General features: G+C 20.7%; 6 protein-coding genes across 6 annotated transcripts; 2 read left to right on the top strand and 4 right to left on the bottom strand.

The window, feature by feature from the left end:
- Positions 1 to 1,758: 1,758 nt before the first annotated feature.
- Positions 1,759 to 2,654, bottom strand: PY17X_1202700 (fam-c protein; the record flags this gene model as incomplete). The annotated part of the gene is made up of 2 exons (XM_720501.2): positions 1,759 to 2,457; positions 2,574 to 2,654. The coding sequence occupies 2 exons, from the start codon at positions 2,652 to 2,654 to the stop codon at positions 1,759 to 1,761; spliced, it is 780 nt and encodes a 259-aa protein (XP_725594.2).
- Positions 2,655 to 4,819: 2,165 nt separating this feature from the next.
- On the bottom strand, positions 4,820 to 5,902 carry PY17X_1202800 (PIR protein; the record flags this gene model as incomplete). Its single annotated transcript, XM_022956683.1, has 3 exons — positions 4,820 to 4,906; positions 4,994 to 5,752; positions 5,888 to 5,902. The coding sequence occupies 3 exons, from the start codon at positions 5,900 to 5,902 to the stop codon at positions 4,820 to 4,822; spliced, it is 861 nt and encodes a 286-aa protein (XP_022812546.1).
- Positions 5,903 to 9,471: 3,569 nt separating this feature from the next.
- PY17X_1202900 (fam-a protein) lies at positions 9,472 to 10,919 on the top strand (the record flags this gene model as incomplete). The annotated part of the gene is made up of 6 exons (XM_022956684.1): positions 9,472 to 9,602; positions 9,746 to 9,983; positions 10,073 to 10,142; positions 10,312 to 10,415; positions 10,509 to 10,739; positions 10,896 to 10,919. 6 exons carry the CDS (start codon positions 9,472 to 9,474, stop codon positions 10,917 to 10,919), a joined length of 798 nt encoding a protein of 265 aa, XP_022812547.1.
- Positions 10,920 to 12,750: 1,831 nt separating this feature from the next.
- On the top strand, positions 12,751 to 14,300 carry PY17X_1203000 (fam-a protein; the record flags this gene model as incomplete). The annotated part of the gene is made up of 6 exons (XM_022956685.1): positions 12,751 to 12,827; positions 12,997 to 13,252; positions 13,348 to 13,414; positions 13,576 to 13,685; positions 13,787 to 14,020; positions 14,196 to 14,300. 6 exons carry the CDS (start codon positions 12,751 to 12,753, stop codon positions 14,298 to 14,300), a joined length of 849 nt encoding a protein of 282 aa, XP_022812548.1.
- A 1,485-nt stretch (positions 14,301 to 15,785) lies between these two features.
- On the bottom strand, positions 15,786 to 16,975 carry PY17X_1203100 (PIR protein; the record flags this gene model as incomplete). The annotated part of the gene is made up of 3 exons (XM_022956686.1): positions 15,786 to 15,878; positions 15,969 to 16,835; positions 16,958 to 16,975. The coding sequence occupies 3 exons, from the start codon at positions 16,973 to 16,975 to the stop codon at positions 15,786 to 15,788; spliced, it is 978 nt and encodes a 325-aa protein (XP_022812549.1).
- Positions 16,976 to 19,266: 2,291 nt separating this feature from the next.
- PY17X_1203200 (PIR protein) lies at positions 19,267 to 20,335 on the bottom strand (the record flags this gene model as incomplete). Its single annotated transcript, XM_022956687.1, has 3 exons — positions 19,267 to 19,353; positions 19,440 to 20,213; positions 20,321 to 20,335. 3 exons carry the CDS (start codon positions 20,333 to 20,335, stop codon positions 19,267 to 19,269), a joined length of 876 nt encoding a protein of 291 aa, XP_022812550.1.
- Positions 20,336 to 22,868: the final 2,533 nt, after the last annotated feature.

Here is a 22,868-nt window from a genome sequence, read left to right on the forward strand (position 1 = left end):
CATTATATTTAGATTATATATTTGTTAATTTGTATATATATAGTAACCTAATATAAATATTATTAGTTCAAAGAAATTAATTACTATATATCTTTTCTATATAATCTATATTAATAATAATTATATGAAGTTTTCAAAATATAACAATATTTCAATATTATTTATTGGTATAATATTTTACTAGTTTATATGTATGGGTATATAATAATAACGCATTCTATCTATTATATTATTTATAATTATTAGAACAAAATATGATATGAAATTTTATTAATATGCTTATAATTTATTTTTTAACTATTTTAAATATAATATATTTATACCTCAAAATATAAAATTTAAAAATTAATAGTAATTAATCTAATATTATACCTTTATGAGAACTAAATTAATGTATATAGAACTATTTCTATAGTTTGAATTTAATAATTTAGCATAAAATGATACTATATATAATCGAAAGTTAAAAGGACAATATACATATATCTATAGTACATTTTTTATGTATTACTAAAAATGTTAGATGCATAAAACATCTTTTATAGATATTGTTGTGTTGTCGAACCCCGATCGATATTTTATGAATCTATATTTTATGACTACATATATATATTGGTAATATGTTTAATTAATCTTAAAAACACACATATTAATATGAAGATATATTATAATGTAGGCAATTGTTCCAAATGAATCGAGTTATAATTATACTCTGATATATAAAATTATTATACTGTTTGATTACAAAAATACGATTTGAATCAAAATAAATATGATACAAATCATAAGTTTTACTAAATAAAATTTTCATCAAATAAAGAAACATATTATGATATGCATAATTCAATAAAACCAAATATTAACTTTTATATAGGCAATTATGATATATCATAATATGAATTAATATATACAATATAGACATTTTATTTTAATCATATAAAATCGGCATGAACACTCAATTATATATATTATAACTTATGAAAAAATGGGATGTGGCCTTTTTCATATTAATGGTTGTATCCCTTTTTTGAGTGCATATTTGGACTTCAGCTCAAGATTAAACATACGAGTATAACACATATATTTAACTAGTGTTCAAATTATAAAAAAATTAATGCAAATAAAACTCTAACCAAAAACATCAATTCAATAGAACAAAACTATAACACACAGCACAGAATCATTACCAAAAATACAGGTTCCCCCAAAAGAAACCCTGAATCCTTTCATACATATATATATTACCATAATATTATTGACTCAAATAAATATAATGTATATATGAAATTGTTTATATTGTTATTCTATTAATAAACTTCAAAAAATGAAATTTTGTCAAGTTTTACTTTCATTATATAAAACATAAACATATGTATATAATATAAAATTATGTGCATACAAATAATAAATTCTATGATTATAGAAAATGGATAAATCTTATTTCAATTATTATTTTCGGAACATTCTTTCACAAATTACATACTATAAATAAGTACATACAACGAAAAAATTCATATAAATATATATATGTTAGTATTTTATTCAAATATATAATCAAAATATATTACATTTATTTTAATAATTACATAATAAAATTATAAAATTAAAATATGAGCTCGTAAATGTATAAAATACTAGCATAATTCATTTGTCTATAGGTATCACATGTCAAACATTGTAGTTTAAATGATAATTATAAATAATTATTTGGTTCGTTTTTTAGTTCGATATCATTTGAATATAATTATTATATGAAGATTATTTACTTTTTTTAGATTTTGAAGATTGTTTTTCTAATGATGCTTTTAATTTTAATATCTTCTCTAAATGTTCCTGATTTTTTGGAGTAAACTCACGCTGATAAGTTCCAAATCGAGATGTTATTTTAGGAAGAGATTCATTGCTATCTGAATATGTTACGGTTATTTGACAAAATGGGCGATCTAAGGGTACTTTACTATTTGAAGATGCGTTTGATCGTTTATTTATTCTATACATTTTAAATATATTAAAACAATTAAATCCTTTATCATCTTTATCATCTTTATCATCTATATCATCTTTATCAGCTATATTATCTTTATCATTTTTATCGTCTATATCATCTTTATCATTTTTATCAGCTATATTATCTTTATCATTTTTATCGTCTATATCATCTTTATCATTTTTATCGTCTATATCATCTTTATCATTTTTATCGTCTATATCATCTTTATCATCTTTATCGTCTATATCATCTTTATCATTTTTATCGTCTATATCATCTTTATCATTTTTATCAGCTATATCATCTTTATCATTTTTATCATCTATATCATCTTTATCATCTTTAGGGTTGCAATTATTGTCATTCCTTAATTGGGTTTCGCATTTAAATTCGATCTCATTTTGTTCGTTCCTTCTGTATCTTTGTCTGGTACTACGGGTGCATTTATTTCCTACACCATAATATACCTTAGAACGATAATACAAGGGCATAAACATACTAATATATATACGTCACAATATGTAAATAACCATTATTATATAATGTTCTATATGTTAATTTATATTTTGTTTTGGCAACTTACTCTCTGTTCAGAGCAATGTATTGGTACAACCAAAAGGGCATAGATGACGATACAAACTAAACTAAATATAATTTTATTCATTTTCTTATTAATAAAAAGTGTTACCTCGAATGTGTAAGCTTTAAATAATATATATGTTTTACTATTTTTCAGTTTCCTTTTTATCTACTATTATTGTAAAACAATAATGCTATTATTTAATATTAAATTATTAGAAATATATTCTTATATAATTTTTTTAATTTTAATTTATATAAATAATTTATTTCATATTTATGAAAGTATTTTATAATAAAATTGTGTGTTGCTGTTATTTTAAAGTATCCACAAATTTATAATTCTGTAATTATAAGTTAAAAAAATATAATATTTTATTTTTATTTTAATATAAATAATAACAATAAATAAATAATATAATTTATTTTAAATGCATAAAAATGTATATATTTTCTCTATGTATTTTTTGTTTATTTGAACCATTATATTTAATATAATAAAATTATTTTTAATACTTGACATATAAGTAGATGAATGCATTAATTTATATGTATATACCACCATATAAATATATAATAACTGCTATCATCAGAAATATAAAAATACCATTTATAAAATCCTTATATTTACGTTTTTTTCAAATAACAATCCATTTTCCAAAGATTACATTATTTTAATTATAAACAAATAAGTTTATGTAACAAGTTCAACCTTAAATATATTTTTTGCATATTTTTATATAAATAAGTCTTTAGTATAATTTAAAGGATCATTTAATATATGTTTGATACTTTATAAACTTATATTTTTCTATTGTCGTTTGTCTACAAGAAAATTAGTATATATTAATTGTGGTAATAAAATATTATATACATATGTATTGTAAATCAATATATGCAAACATATGAAAAACAATTAACAACAGTTGTTGTTTGCATCTAAATACATTCATATTTTTATACTTCTCAAATGTTTGATGCTGGTTAATAGTATTCTATATTTTATTTACCACTTTTTTGTAAAAATGTTTATTTCATAAATTGGTGTGTAACCATTTTATTTATAAATACATCTATGAATATATAACATTAAATATATTATTTCTATTAAAATAGTATAAAGTATTCGTATTTTTAAGTGTAATTCAAAAAACAATACATATAGAACCAATATATTGAAAGAGATACCAATTTATTTTTATCTCAAATCGAAAATGAAATATACTTAATGCTACTATTATTTTCATCATATTTATTTAACAAATGTTAAAACAATTTCTGTATTTAAACAATACAATATTTTGACATTTATAAATAATAATTAAAGACAAATAAATGTTATAATTCAGTTATAATAGAGAATCTCATCATATAGCAAATTTATTTTACGTTTTATTATAAAATATGAAACAAACTTTTGACATGTATCATATATACACAATACTTCTTCATATTAATAGACAAATTTACTATTTAGTATTCTTTAAATTTATATATTTTTTAAATTAGACATAAAATATAAGTTAATTAAATTTATCATTCCAAAGAATAATCTTTTCATTTATAAACAATAAAAATTAACAATATAAATAAATTAATAAATGGCACAGGATCGGCCTGCATAAGTTTGTATATATTTAATAATCCCATTTTCTCATAACGCAATTTATTATTTTACTATATCTTCAATTTATAACTTTTTTCATGTTTGTTCCTTACTTCCCTTCATTCCACCCCAGTTTCTCATATTTTGCGTTGTAATTATTTAAATCAGCGCTCTTTTCTAGGACCAAGTTGATTACAATGTTTGATCAATTTCCCCATAAACTAATAATCTCAAATTAATAATCAAATAGAAAAAGACATAGTCAAACACATTTACCATTAAGTAATATTAACACGGAATGCAATTCTTATAGTTTATCAAAATATATTACTTTATTCGTTCCTTTTCATCCTCATGTTTTCTTACATATTTAGACTTAATATAAATTTTAAAAACTAAAACTTATCCTATACATATTTAAAACAATTCCTTAAACTAATAAATATTATCAAATTATATAAAATTAAATGCAATGTAACGCTTAATCCTAACTCAAATATGGGTTCCACAAACACAACCCTGACCCACACCACAAAACTATATAAAAATTATGCAAAAATTACTTATTTCCAAATAGACAGTTTCTTAACATATATAAATCATTATTACTATTCCTGAAATAGGCATTCTCTTCGAATCATATATTATTGATTCATTCTCTTCTTTATATTTTTTATTTTTTCTCTTAATTTTTGTTTTTGAAATCGTTTCCGAAATCCAAATAACGAATACTAATATAAAATGTTAAGAAGTATACAATTTATTTGTTAAAATTTGCATATATAATAAAAATAGTTTTTAATTTCCTTATTAATTACCTTATAAGAAATCCCCAAGAAAATTGATACTGCAACAAATACAAATGTAATTGAGATTAGTGTGTGTTTTATTACTGATCTTCGTGAATATGTTGGAAGAGTTGGGAAATTGATAGATTGAGCAGAATTACATTTATTTTTTAAATTATTATAATCATTTGATAATGTAGACAATATTTGATTATATGGACTACCTTTAGTATTATTATAATCTTCATTAAGATCATCATATTTTTTAGCAAATTCTTTAGCCTTTTCTAAAAATTTCTGGCAATTTGAAATGTTTGCATCAATTTCAACATACATTTCACATAATAATTTAAATGGATCATAAAATTTAGATATATCTTTAATATCAATACTCATCAACTCTTGTTTTTTATCTATAAGATCCTTATAGCTCTTATAGTCACTAACATTATTTATATCCTTAATATACTCCTTATCGTTATTTATATATTGGTCATAAAATTCATTTAGATTGTTGATCTTGTCATGTGACTTCTGATTTAGTTTATAACTTAACCACGCCAAAATATATCCAACAATATTGATATTACCTTTTGCATAATTCGTGTACGAATACGAATCCCCAAAAATTGCATCAAATAACCATAAAAATACAGCATTCATTTTATCGATATCAGTCTCACATTTTATATCAGTACAAAAGGTGTTTTTAAAATTATTATTAAATTGATAATTTCCCTTGCTCAATTGATCGGGAAACGAATTCCTTACAGCAAAGAACTTATAACACTAAAAAAACATTTAAAACCAATTAATAAAATGTGTATTATTGAAAATTTTATTAAAATAAAGTTTAATGATATTTATATGTAATACAATATAAAAAATGTAAAGGAAATTATTATTATTAAAAAATGCTTATACCATTTTGTCATTCATTGTGATGGGATTTTATTTTTGATTTGGAAATTGAGTAGAATCATCTATTTTATATACGTTACCCCCAATATGTGATGCAAATACTTTAACCCTATATGTAACAACTGTCTGTAGTTAAATATATTATAACTTTTTAATAATTAAATTAATATAGAATAATAAAATAATATTATTACTAAAGAAATGTTCTATTTATGTTTATGATAATTAACTAAATTGCCTTAAATATAAGATTGATTAATACATTTTTGATCAAATGCATATATACTGCATTTTATAAAAAAATTGATGTTCTTACTAACACCTGGTATAACTTTATTATAAAAATTAATATACTTTTATAAAGAATTTAAAGTATGCTTGAACATAGAGAAGGAATATATTTATATCTTATGTTTTAATGATAGCCCTTCTAAAACTTAAATACTGTATAAATCTAAAGAATTAAAAATTATATTATTAGTATAATTTCTAAAAGTATATAAATAGTCATTTTTTTAAATATATTAAATATTTATATACTTGTTTCTAATACTATATACCATATTTTATTAAAATTATAGTATTTTCAAAATAAGTTGCATGCTCTATTCTCTATGCAAATTACATAATTTTAATATTACTTTTAGTTAATATATATACACTCCAATTATATTTTAATATTTTCAATAACTTTATTTTTATTACTATATACTTAAATTTAGAAATATACCTTATTGGGTAATTTAATAATATATTTTCTGCATCTTTTCCGCTGTTGAAATAACAATTAACAATGAACCCATACTTATTACGTTATTTATAAGCTTAAATATGTCTTTAAATGCATTTTTTTAAATCATACTTAGTAAATATTAAATATATAACACATAAATAAGTATTGATGGAAATTTTAGAGTATAATATAAAACTATGTTTAATTGGATTGTTATATTACCCTTTAAGAGGAGAGAGATAAGATATTTTTGCTCTTTTAATATATAAATTTAGATAAATATTCGTTAAATGTTCTACATTGATCATTTTATCTTATATATTTTATTGTTATAGTTATCAATGTATATGTATTTAAATAATTTATTAAAATTTCTATATTTTATTAATTCTATGGTAAAACAATGATACTATAATATAATATGGAATAATAAAAAGACATTTAACATTGAGTTTTTAGCTTTTTCTCTATTTATCCAGATTTTTATAATATAAAACCACATATCCCAAATTGGATCTTTAACAAAATATATAACATTGGTACCTTTATAATGTATTTTATGTGTCTTTTCGATAATATTAATATTTAATTATGATATTTCCACAATAAAACAATATTTCAATATTAGTTATTGGTAGAGCATTTTACTAGTTTATATTTATAGGTATATAATAATAACGCATTCTATCTATTATATTATTTATAATTATTAAAACAAGATATGATATGAAATTTTATTAATATACTTATATTTTTTCAAATAACTGCTTATAGTATATTTCCAATTTATGTATACCTCATAACTATAGTGTTTAAAAAATAATAGTGATTAATCTATTATTATACCTTATGATAAATAAATTAAAGCGTGTAAAGCAACTTCTATTAATACTAATTAATTTTAATAGAAATGTAAAGGGAATACAAAAAGAAAACAGTAACTACAATTAAAAACTTAAAAATGTTAGATGCATAAAATGCCTTTTATAGACAATGTTATGTTGTCGATTTTCAGTCGATATTTTATGACTATTATATATTGGTAACATGTTTAATTAATCTTAAAAACCAACGTATTAATACGAATATATATTGTAATGTAGATGAATATTCAAAATGAATCATCTTATAATTCATACCCAGCCACATATAAATCCTATTATCACTGTTCGGTTATCAAAATACGATTTAAATTAAAATAAATATGATACAAATAATAAGTTTTATTATATAAAATGTTTCATCAAATAAAGAAATATATTGTGTTATTCACGATTCAATATATCCCTGGGTTAAAAAACTTATATAATAGACAATAAGAGTTCTTATGTATAGTTAGCCAATTTTTCGCAATAAAATATATAATACGAAGTTATAATATTGCCACATTTAATATATATGAAATAATTATATAGAATTATATAGAAGTATTATAACTTATGGAAAAACGTTATGCGACCCCTTTCACATTAGCTTATGCCGCTTTGGGATTGCATATTTAAACTTCATCTCATGATTAAACATACGGGATGGTACATATATTTAATTAGTGTTCAAATTATGAAAATTTAAATTACAGTATATCCTGAACCCTAACTCAAAACGAAGATTCAGTGAACGAAATAACCCATAATACATAACCTTGACCCATAAAGGATTAATGCTTCGGCATTAAGATTATTATAATTAAAAAATAAATTAATTATATATATATACTTCTTGACTTTACAACTTTATGTTTCATTATTTTATTTTATATTTTATTTTATATTTTATTTTATTTTATTTTATTTTATATTTTATTTATTTGTATTTTTTTAAATTTTATATATACTATGTTTTACTATTAAAAGGGAATTTATAATTTGTGTTAATTTATAAAAAAACATAGGCATCAACATTATTACCAATAAATAATTTTTATAAAATTAACAATTTTGCTAGAAAAATGTTTAGTAAAATTTGTATTAAAAGTGACAAAAAAAATCACTTAATGTGTGATTCTCACAATATAAATTTTAGCATACTATTATTATGATGATATAAAAAATATTGTTATTATAGTAGTATTATTAATATATAAAATTAACTGAATTTCTCAGATTAAATTAATTATTTTAGTATTTAAAAATATAGTCGTATTCTATATTAATAAACACTATGCATCATCAAAGAAATTTTGTAAAACAAATGGAAAATAATGGAAAATAATGGAAAACAATTATTTGAATATAATTACTAATGTAAATATATAAATTATATTAAAATAAATACATATTTTTATATTATTTTCTTACTTTTATATTTTTATTTTAAATGATTAATTTTATATTAGGTAAAAACAACATATATTCTTTCTATTATATATAAATATAGTATATGTGTAATCCTATGCGCATTTTTTTCTATTATATATTAATGTAAATATATATGTAGTTCCATGCGTAATGGGATGTTTTATATGTTTTAAATTGAGTTTAATCAATTATAAAAATATAAAACTTGTGTATTCATAATGCTATATACTAAAAATATCATTTATATAATATAATTAAAATTATTTATTTTTAGATATTATGAATAATAATCAGTTTGATATTCATTATTTATAAAAGCTTCTGTTATTGAATTATTTAAATAAAAAATATATTAAACTTATAAATTTGATAAAAACATACAAATTTCTCTTTTAAATAATTTATATTTTTTTAAAATAATTAATTGTTTTTTATACTTTATTGGAGAAAATTATTTGCTTTAATTTTAATTATGTTGTGCAACTTTTCGAGTTATTAATTTTTAATTAAAAAAAATACTAATATATATTTTAATTTTTTGTTTGTAAAGTTTAAAAATGAATAACTTTTATGTTCAAATTTTTTTTTTTCTTTTAAGCATCTCCCTATATGTGAATAATAAAACCCTTGCAACTGATCCTGCTCCAGGAAAATCTACAACACTCGAATCAAAATATAATTATCTTACGTAAGAAAATACAACAATATATATATATTATATATTTCATTATGAAAATATTAAATATACACCATCGAAACAATGTTATAATGTAAATACAATACCTTTATTTTTATACACATAAAAAATATGTACATTTTGATCAATGATAGTCCAAAAGAAATATATGAAAAAAACGAGCACCTATTATGTACTGATCCAGAAGAAACTATAAAAGCAGATGAAGTTATGAACGAAGCTTTAAGACAATTAGAATATCATGCTGAAAATGTAGATGATTATGAAATTTATGAAAGATATGGTAATAGTGCTTTTTTTTTATTAAAAAAAGAATGTAATTCCGATCTAGATATTAAAAAAATGAAATATATAGCCAGTAAATCCTATGAGGTATCAATTAACGAACAATATTAAAGTTATAAACCAAATTAAAAAATTATTATAATTTATATAAATATATTTCTCTTTGTTTCCATTAGTATAATGAACTAATAGGCATGTCATGGGATCCCGATTATGCCAATTTTTTAAATAATGGCTTTTTGAAAAGTATACAAAACATAAATAATTAGTCAAATTAACATATTATTGTTACTATTTATTCGATATTTCATGATTTATTATTTCCATTGCTATATGATACTATTTATTGTTTCCCATATCTTTAAATCCATAATATTTTAATTTACATAATGTAAAATTATTATTTTTTTTAAAGTTGTCCGTGTGTACAATCCAAATTTAGTAATGGTACAACAACGTTACAAAGATAATTCTACGGACTGTCAGAAATATTTTTATGCCTTAGCTGCAAAATTTGAAGTAAGGAAAACTTTCCTCGTCTATTTCATTATAAATCATATTGTTCGTATTATTCACAATAATTTATGCAATATATTTTTATTAATTTTGTAGATATCAAAAGATAAAACTATAATTGTCAAGGCTTCAGCAGATATAAATGATCACGACCCTTCCAATGATAAATATCAAAACGAAATCGTAAAAAGTGCAAATTTATTCAAAACTGATATTGATTCTGAAGATGATATTAGAAATGGAAAATTAGAAAAAACATTTGTTAACCTAGCTGGATACGTCATTGAAAATACAGGCGATTGTGTTAATATCACCTATGTCGAATCTGTAATCGATATACATATTTTAACAACATAATAATTTATTTCAACATTTGTTAAAAACATATTGTTTTAAATAAATGTAGATATTTATAATATATACTATATATTGCAAAATATTTAAACATTTTATATATTCATCCATTTATTTTTTTTTTCTTAGATTAATAAATATTGTACCATTTAACAAAAATTCATTATTGGAACAGTTCTAGATTATTTGTCACTTCATAAATAAACATATATATTTTTCAGCACCGTAATATTAGAAGATTTATGTTAATAAAAAGATTTATTTCCATGCAGAATTTCCTTTTTAAATTACCATCATAAAACATATTTTTCCGTTTTGAAAAAGTTTATGTATTTTTTTTTGTCTTTTAATATTATAATGCATTAATATGTATTAATTTTTTGAATACTACAAATAGAACTGTTATAAATTATGAAGATCTTTTATTTATCATATTCCTTTCATTTAATGCGTATCACTCTTTTTTGTTTACAAACGTAAACATCATCTATAGGCTAAAATTTGGGGGGATATGCCATATATTCAAACGATTTATTATTTATGTATACTATTTAAGATGTTAAACTAATAAGTTTTTCAAAATTAAATCAAACGAGACACATAAACCTCGAAAAAATACTATTATTAATGTCATCAATTCTTTCTTCTTTTACTCATATATAATAACTCTTTGAAACTTTTAACATAAATATACTATTCATGCCTTCTAAAAAAACAATGTGTTTATGGTTATTTAAATATAACTCATAAGAATCACATACCATCGCTATCTTATATATATATTTATTTAATATATTTTCAGGTAACCAAATATTATTAAATATGAACAAATTAAATCAGCTTGTACCCAGAAATAGAACCATAAACACCTCAACACTGAGAAAATTGTAACTAAAAAATAAAGATATTTTTTGTATTTTAAGCTTTTTATTTTATATTATATATCTTGATAAGTGAAAAATATGTTTTATAATTCACATCAATTTGGAAAAAATATGTATAAATACTACTAGAAATACACAATTTTTATCGCCTTATGAATTATATTAGAATATATAATATAGTAAAATTTTGATTAATATCGATAAAAAAATAATATAAAACGGGAGCTACAATAATGCAAATTTTATTAAACTATTTTATCACGAAATGACAAATATAATTATTGTGGCATTGCACTATAAATAACACGCATGCACAATTGTGTTGTAATTTTTGGATTAAGTCAAATCCTTTTGATATTTAAAAATATAAAAACCATAATTAAATTCAAAATAAACAGCATGCTTATTTTTTAATATAATTATTAATTTAGTATCCTTCCTATCATAGTCGTTCATTTACTAATGTATGCATCAATAATTATATTAAATTGATGTTTATCAAATGTTGCATTAAAATTTATAATCTATATTTTAAATTATTAGTTTGTTACTAGGTAAAACAACACAGAAAAGGCTAATATAGGATTTTCGGCATATGTGCAAATATAACCCCACATATCACCACATATATATTTTAGTTTTAATTCAAAGAACTATAAAATAAAAAAATTGTACATTAATAATGCAACATTAAAGATATTATATAATTAAATCTATTTATTTTTATCATTATAACATTTGATAAACCAAAACCCATAATATTATGCACATTCGTTATTTATGAAAGCTTCGGTTATCCTCTGCTTGCAACCAAACTAATTAAATATAAAATATGTTGAATTTATAAATATAATAAAGTTATAAAAAACTGACATTTAAATACATATTTTTTATTTTTTAAATAAATTTTATTTTTATTATTTTTTCGAATATTTGTTGCTTTGATTTCAATTTTATTTACACAACTTTTCGAATTCCTAATTTATAGTTTTTAATCTAAAAAAAATATAATAAATTTATTATTATTTTGTTTATTAAAATCGAAAATGAGTAAAGGATATATTAAAATATTTTTTTCTCTTTTGATCTCATCCATATATATGAGCAATAAAGCCCTTGCAAGTGAGGGTGATGTAGGTATTGAAGCTATACGAAGATTGATTCGATCATCTAACACGTAAGAACATATGACAGTGTATATATTCGTATCGAATATAATTTTGGATTTATATCTTCCATATATGAGAATATAATCCGTATTTATGGAAATGTATATCTACATAATATTGAATAATAAACATATCAGTCTATAAATCCATTTATCTTTTTTCTTTACAAATTAAAAGCAGGTTTAGTTTCCTCAATGATTATTTAAAAGAAACAACCGAACAACCCTCCTTCGACGTATGTATGGATCCTAAAGAAACTAAAGAAGCAGAAAATTTTATGAATGAAGCTGAACTCTTATTACAACAGCATGCTGCAAGTACAGATGATTACAAATTGTATCGTAAACACGATGAGGATTCAATTGAATATTCTAAGAAACAAGGAAATACAACCATTTATAAATTTAATCATAAAGTCAAAAATCCCGATAAGGTATGAATTAACGAAGAAACATTTTTAAGTCATGAAATTAATTTCAAATTAAAAAATAATTCTACATATATATATACTTTTCCCCTGTTCATTAGTATAATTATATAATAAGCATGATATGGAATCCAAATACCAAATATTTTGGTGATAAAATTGTTAAAGGTATTAACCAAATAATCGATCAATTTAATATACGATTCACAATATCCAATATTTCATCTTTTATTATTTTCAATATCCTATAATATTGTTTTTTATCTGTTAGTCGTTAAATTTCGTAATACCCGAATTTAAATATGTGTAAAAATATATTTTTTTTTTAGAAAAAGTTGTACGTGCATACTCTCCAAATTTAATGATGATCCAACACCGTTACAAAAATGATGATATATCGTTCCATGGATATTACTATGCTTTAGCTAAAAAAGTTCAAGTAAGGAAACAATTTTTTTCGCACATCCCTCTAAAAATGAACATTTCCACATTATATAGTGCAATTTATACAAATCATATACATTTTTGATTCATTTTTAGGTATCAGACGACACAACTATAATTGTCTATGCATCATCAGATATAAATGACTACAACCTTGGTGATGAAACAAAATATAAAAACACTATTGTAGAAAGTGCAAACTTATTCAGACCAACAATTAATTCAGAATATGATGTCATAAGTGGAGAATTGACAAAAATGTTTGTTAACTTATCTGGATTTATAATTCAAAAAAAAAGCGATTGCGTTGATATCACCTATCTCAACTCTGTAAGCAATCTAAAATTTTTAATAACTTAATAATTTTATTCCACAATTTATTTTGTTATTTTGTTATCCTATTTTAACATTTATATAAATGTAAATATTTATAATATATGATGTTCACCCACACAAAACTATAATATTTTCTTTTATATATTTTCCATTTTTTTTTTGTTCACAGATGAATATTAATACCGCTATTTTTGAAGATTTATTAATTAGAATAGTTCATTCATCAGAAATACTAAATATTCTGAGATCAACCGTCATAATTTCCAAGAAATAAATGTGCATTCCTCATAATGTTTTTGATCATTTTAATGCTGTAATACATTATTAATAAAATAAATATGCTTTCACATATGATTTCTATTTTAAATTATTGCCATAACCACATTTTTTAATACAGTTTGATTTCTATATAATTTCTTTACATCGTTTTAATATAAGGATGCATATATTTATTTTGGTGAACGACATAAATATAACCATTATAATTTGTGAAAAATATTTCTTTATTATCCCTTTTCATATTAATATTGATAATCCTTTTATATGTAAAAATAGATAAATTAGTAATTTTCTGGTACTATTCCCCTTATTTTCATTATCCTTATACAACCCCCATTGTTATTATTAAGCTTAAAAATCATTAACTATATCAATCACCATCCTCTAAATAATCTATTAATGATTTATTTTGTCTTTCTTTTTTTCTATTTTAAATTTTATCTTTGGAAGTCTTTTCGAATTCCAAATAATGAATACTGATATATTTTTAGAATTATAGAAAAGGAAATTATAATTCGAAATCAAATGAATCGACTATACAACATTATTTTATATAGATTATTAAAATGCATATATTTATATTATAATATTACACAAGAATGCATTTTTTAATTGTCTTTATAAACCAAATTACTTATATTAATAAGTTTATTTATAATTTTTCAATATTTATATAGACTTTTAAATTCAGATCCAAAGAATCTGAACACAAAACAAAAACAATTAATTAAATTTATAATTCTAAAGAATTGTACTTTCTTTTATAAACAAAAAAATCAACAAAAAAAATAAATTAATAAATGGTACAGGATCAACTTCCATAACTTTCTATGTATTTAACAATTCCATTTTCTCATAAACTCAATTTACTACTTTACTATCTCTTCAATTTATAACAGTTTTCATGTTTTTTCCTTACTTCTATTCATTCTCCCGCAGTTCCTCATATTTTGCATTGTAATTATTTAAATCGGCGTTCTTTTCTAGGGCCAAAACGATTCCAATGTTTGATAAATTTCTACATAAATCACAAATTAACAATAAAATACAAAAATTCATAGTATAGTTCAACACATTTACCATTTATATTAACACGAAATGCAATTCTTATAGTTTGTAAAAATATATTACTTTATTCGTTCATTTTCATAGTAATCTTCATCGTCATTTTTTCTCTTACATATTTAGACTTAATATAAATCTTAAAAACTACAACTTATCATATACATATTTTTAATAACTTTTTTACTATATGTATTTAAAATAATTCATTAAACTAATAAATAACATCAAATTATAAAAAATTAAATTACAATATAATACTTAACCCTACCACGAATATGAATTCCACAAACACAACTCTGACACACAATATAAAAACTATATAAAATCATGAAAAAATTACTTATTTCCAAATAGACAGCTTCTTAACATATATCATTCATTATTACTATTCATGGAATAATCACTACTCTTCGAATCATATATTAATGATCCAATCTTTTCTTTTTTTTTTTAGCTGTTTTCTTAAATATTGTTTTTGATCTAGTTTCCAAAATCCAAATAACGAATACTAATATAAAATTAAAAAAAAATGTATATTTTATTTATATTTACAAATTCCTCAGTTTTGAATATATTTTTTAATTGAATTATTATTCACCTTATATGCAATTCCTAATAAAATTAATGCTGCAACAAATATAAGTGGAATTGGAATTAATTTATTTAATAGTGATAAGATTGGTGATATTATATCAGAATATGATACTTTAGTTTTAGAACTCGATTCTACCGTTTCACTCGAGAAAACTATTTTTGTTTCTTTATAATTTGATGCAACAACATTTTCAGCTGTTTTTTCTGTTGATAATGAAGGAAAATTTAATGATGTACCAATGACGTCGCTTTTTTGCAAAACAGAATAATCACTTGATAATGTAGAAAATATTTTACTATATGAACTGTCTTCAGTACCAATATTATTATTGAGTTTTTGATGTTCAGCAACAAACTCTTTAGTATATTCGAAATGTGTTTTTCCAACGCCTTGTTTACCAGCGTTATTAAACATATTGCATGATTTTTTAAATAAACTATAAAATTTAGACATATCACTAATATCAATGTCCATCAATTTTTCTTTTTTATTTATAAGATCAATATAATTTTGATACCCCGTAACACCATATATATTGTTTTTATACTCCTCGACATTTTGCATATGCTTACTATAAAAATCGTTAAATGTGGTAATTCCGTCTTGTTTTTTTTGATTTAACTTATAACTTATCCATGTCATAATGTATGTAACAATATTCATATTTCCATTTGCATTACTTGAAAAATTATTACTATTCCCATAAAATTTATTAAATAACCATAAACATCCAGCATGAATCTTATTGATATCACCTTCACAGATTTTTTTAGGGCAGTAGTTATTTAGCGCCTCAACTTTAAAATCATATTCTCCAGATTTAGTTAAATCATCGGGAAAAATCTTCCAAAAAGTATCAAACTCTTTACACTAAGAAACCATTTTAAAAAATCAAATAAAAATGTCTATTAAAATGAACTTATTAATTTATATATAATACAATATCAAAAATGTGTAATAACAAACATTTTTATTCAAGAAATTGTATGTACCACTTTACTAGTCAACATATTGGAAATTTATTTTTGAACTATAAATTAAGTACATCATATTAATTTCATATATACTGCATCAAAATAGGGGCGTAAACTTGGATTCTCTATATAACAATTATCTGTAGTTAAATACATTTTATTCTCAGTATTAATTTAAAATTAATGAAAGTAATAATATAGTAGTAACAGCATAGTAAGTTTATATAGAATTTATTAAAATTTGGTAGGCTGCCTTAAATTGGAGATATATATTTTGGCCATATGTATAACATAATTTATGCTTAAATTTATGATTATTAATAATATCCATTATAAAACTTAAATAATTTTGTAATGAGTTTAAAGTACATCTCCTTATATTTATGTCTCAATAGAGAAAAATACGTATTTGTTTCTCATGTTTTAATAAATAGATATATACCCCTGAGCCTGTAAATGTGTACAAATTAATAAATATATTATTACTATAATTTTAAAAAATATAAATAGTTATTTTTTAAAATATAATAAATTTTTATATACTTGTTTCTTATAACATATAATATAGTTTTTCAAACTATGTTGCTTATATCTCTATGCAAATTATATAAATTTATATTGTTTTTAATGAATATAGATAAATTAAAAAAAAAAATAATGCATTAAATAACCTTTTTTTATTCGTATATACTCCAATTTATATGTATACCTTATTGGGAAATTTATATTTTATTTTACACATAATTTCCATTCTTTAAAAAAATTAAAACTGAAATCATATTTATTAAGCTATTTATAAGCTTAAATATGTTTTATAGTATATTTTTTTTAAAATAATACTTAGTAAATATTAACAAATAAATAAGTATTGATACAAATTTTAAAGTATAATAAAAAAATATTTGTAAATAGGTTGTTATGTTGCCCTTTAAGAGGAGAGAGATAAGATATATTTTCTTTTTTAATATATAAATTTAGATAAATATTTGCTAAATGTTCTGAATTGTTCATTTTTATCATATATATTTTATTGTTATAGCTATCAATGTATACACATTCAAATATTTTGTTAAAAATTCTATATTTTATTAATTATATGGTAAAATAATGATAATATAATATGCGTTGATATGAAATAATAAAATGGAATTTAACATGAATTGAGTCTTTAACCCATTCTACAATGGGTTCAAATTTTTATAATATAAAACCACATATCCCAAATTGTGTCTTTAACAAATATATAAAAATGATACCTTTATAATGTATTATTATGTGTCTTTTTGATAAAATTAATATTTAATTGTATGAATCTTCCACAATAAAGCAATACTTCAATATTAATTATTGGTATTTTACTAAATTATATGTATAGTCATATAATAATAACGAGTTCTATATATCATATTATTTATAATCATTAGAATAATATATGACATGAAATTTTATTAATATACTTATATCTTATTTTTTAAATCTTTAAAAATGTAGTTTATTTATACCACAGAACTATAAAGCATAAAAATTAATAGTGATTAATATATTATTATACCTTATGATAAATAAATTTAAGTGTGTAAAACAACTTATATTAATACAAATGTAAAATACCAAAAAATAATAGTAACTACAATTACAACTTCAAAAAATGTTAGAAGAATAATAATGTTATAAACTGTGTTACATTATCGATTATTAATCGATATTCCATACATCTATATTTTATGAATATCTATTATTACAGTTCGGTTGGACAACATGATTTAAATTAAAATCAATATGGTACAAATAATAAGTTTTACTAAATAAAATATTTCATCAACCAAAGAAACATATTGTGTTATACATAATTCAATATAACCACAGATTAAAAACTTTTATATAGGCAATTATGATAAAGCATAATATGAATTCATATATAATCAATATCTATATTAATATATACAATATAGACATTTTATTTTAATCATATTAAATCGGCATGAACACTCAATTGTATATATTATACTTTATGGAAAATATGATATGTGACCCCTTTCATATTAGATTATGCCCCTTTTTGGTTGCATATTTAGGCTTTTGAATTTCATCTCGTGATTAAATATACGGGTATAGTACATATATTTAATTAGTGTTTAAATTATAAAAAATTAAATAAAGATATAATACTTAGCCCTAATCCGAATATGGGTTCCACAGCATAAAAACTATATAAAAATTATGCAAAAATTGTGATCAAAAATTACTTATTTCCAAATAGACAGTTTCTTAAAATATATTAATCATTATTAATATTCCTGAATTAGTCACTCTCTTTGAATCATATATTAATGATTCATTTTCTTCTTTATATTTTTTATTTTTTCTCTTATATATTGTTTTTGAAATCGTTTCCGAAATCCAAATAGCGAATACTAATATAAAAACGGTAAACGAATTATTTTTTTTTTAATGTTTTCATATATATAATGAAAATATTTTTTAATTCCTTATTATTTACCTTATAAGAAATTCCTAAAAAAAATGCTATTGCACCAAATATCGATAAAACTGTAAATAATTTATTTCCTATCGACGAACTTGATGTATCTACAGATGCTAGTGCAGAAACGTCTGTTATATCTGGAAGGGATGTACAACCTTTACATTTATTTTTTAAATTATTATAATCAGTTGATAAAGTAGACAATATTTGACGATGTGGGGAACCTTCATTATTATAGTCATTGTTGAGCTCTTTATATTTTTTAATAAAATCATTCACATTATTTGACAATGTGGTACCATAATTATTCGTTTCAACATTATCATACATACTACATAATAATTTGAATGCACCATAAAATTTAGACAGATCTTCAATATTAATATTCAGCAAATCATTTTGTTCATTCATAAATTCCTTAAGATTTGCAATTGTATAGGCTTCTTTTATAAATTTTTTATATTTATGATTATTTATTACATGTTTAGTATAAAAATCGTTTATTTGGGTGGATTGGTGATCTGAGTTTTGCTTTAATTTGTAACTAAACCATGAAATCATATATAGAATAAATGTATTAGTATTATTTTTATTATGTTTTTTATTTTGTATTGCAGAATAACATTGTCCAAGTAACCATAAAAATCCAATCGTAATTTTTTCGAGTTCACTTTTGCAGTCTTTATTAGGGCAATAATTTTGGAAATCACTAATTTGTTCTAGATCGAATTCTGCCTCTTCATCTAATTCATCGGGTAAATACTTCCTCAAAATATAAAATTTTGAACACTAAAAACCCATTTAAAAAAAATGATAAAAATATGTATTAAGAAAGTATTATTAAAATAAAACTTAATGAAGTTTATAGGAAATATAATATCAAAAAGTTTACATACTATAGAATCATCCATTATGCTGGAATATAATTTATAATCTCTGGGTTAAGGGGTATCATATTAGTTTTATATATATATATACTAAAATAGATAATACAATTATTTAACCCTATATACAGCAATTATCTGTAGATAAAAATATATTTATTATTATTAATTTCAATTTAAAATTAATATGGAATAATAATATAATATTATTACTAAAAGAATATTATATTTTTGTTTATGGTAATTAGATAAATTACCTTATTTTGGGGGGTATTTAAACATTTATTATCATATATATAATACAATTTTGCATAAATTGGTATCCTTAATAACACTCATATGAGCATTATTATAAAAATTAAAGTAACATTATAATGAATTTAAAATATATCTTCTTATACATATGCTTTAATATAAAAAATAAACATCATATCTTTTGTTTTAATAGCTGTCCTTCTAAAACATAAAAACTGTATATATCTAAAAAATAAAAAATTCTATTATTACTAGAATCCTTAAAAGTATATAAATATATTTTTTCTAATATATTTTAAATATTTATATACTTGTTTCTTATAATATATAATACAGTTTTTTCTAAAATTATAACATTTACGAAATAAGTTGCATTGCTCCCGTTTTTAATTGCATATACATAATTTTAATATTTTTTTTACTTAATATGGACAAATTCATAATTCATTTTAATAAATCCAATAAATTTATTTTTATTCCTATATAATTCAATTTAGAAATATATTTGATTGGGTAATTTTATAATATATTTTGCACATCTTTTCCACGGTTTAAAACGACAATTAGCATTGAAACCGTATATATTGTGCTATTTATAACCTTAAATGAGTCTTTGAATGCATATTGTTTTTAAAATAATATTTAGTAAATATTAAATATTAACATATAAATAAGTATTGATCCAAATTTTAAAGTATAATAGAAAACTATGTGTATTAGGTTGGTATATTGTCATTTTAGAGGAGAGAGATAAGATATATTTGCTCTTTTAATATATAAATTTATATAAATATTTTTTAAATTTTCTACATTTACATTTTTATCCTATATATTGTATTGCTATTGTTATCAATGTATATGCATTCAAATAATTTGTTAAAATTTTTATATTTTATTAATTATATGATAAAACAATGTGTTTATGATTAAAGATGATTCACTAAACACTGATAATATAATATGTGTTAATATGGAATAATAAAAGAAAATATAACATGAGTTGAATCTTTAACCTTTTCTTTATTTATCCAATTTTTTAGAATATAAAACTACATATCCCAAATTATATTTTTAACAAATATATAACATTTATCCCTTTATAATGTATTATTGTGTCTTTTCAATAAAATTAATATTAATGTTTAATTATATGATATTTCCACAATAAAACAATATTTCAATATTAGTTATTGGTAGAGCATTTTATTATATTATATGTATATAATAATAACACTATTCTATCTATCATATTATTTATAATTATTAGAAAAATTATTAGAACAAAATATTATATTAAATTTTATTAACATTCTTATATGAAATTATATTAATCATTTGAAATATAACTTATTTATGCCCCAAAACTGTAAAGTTTAAAAATTAATAGTGATTAACCTATTATTATATCTTTATGATAAATAAATTAAAGTGTATAAAACAACTTATATTAATACTAATTAATTTTAATACAAATGTAAAGAGAATACAAAAAGAGAATAGTAACTACAATTAAAACTTAAAATTTAGAAGCATAATAATATTTTATAGACAATGTTATATTGTCGATTCTCGATCGATATTTATGAAACTATATTTTATGGCCATCTATTATATATTAGTAGTGTATTTAATTAACATTAAAGCATACCCATTAACCTGACGATATATTGTAATGTAGAGGAATATTCAAAACTAATCGAATTCTAATTTATACCTCATATATAATAATATTATACTGTTCGGTTATTAAAATACGATTTAAATTAAAATAAATATCATACAAATAAGTTTTACTATATAAAATGTTTCATCAAATAAAGAAACATATTGTGTTATTCATGATTCAATATAGTCTCTGATTAACAATCTTTATATAATAGACAATTACGATATTGCATAATACGACTTCATATATAATCAATATCTATATTAATATATACAATATAGACATTTTATTTTAATCATATTAAATATATATTAACACTCATTTTAATATATTATAACTTATGGAAAAAATGGTATGCAACCCCTTTCATATTAATGACTATATCCCCTTTTTGTTTCATATTCAAATATAATCTCGAGACTAAACATACGGAATAATAAATATATTTAATTAGTATTCAAAGACCAAAAATATTATCAAATTATAAAAAATTAAATTACAATATCCCCCAAACAATAGACCAAAATGCAGATCCAATGAATAAAATTATAACCCATAATATATAACCTTGACCCATAAAACAAAAACACTTCGACATCAAGAATATTAGAATTAAAAAATTAATTATATATATATTTT

The sequence above is a fragment of the Plasmodium yoelii genome, assembly GCF_900002385.2.
Source record: "Plasmodium yoelii strain 17X genome assembly, chromosome: 12".
NCBI classification, from domain to species: domain Eukaryota; phylum Apicomplexa; class Aconoidasida; order Haemosporida; family Plasmodiidae; genus Plasmodium; species Plasmodium yoelii.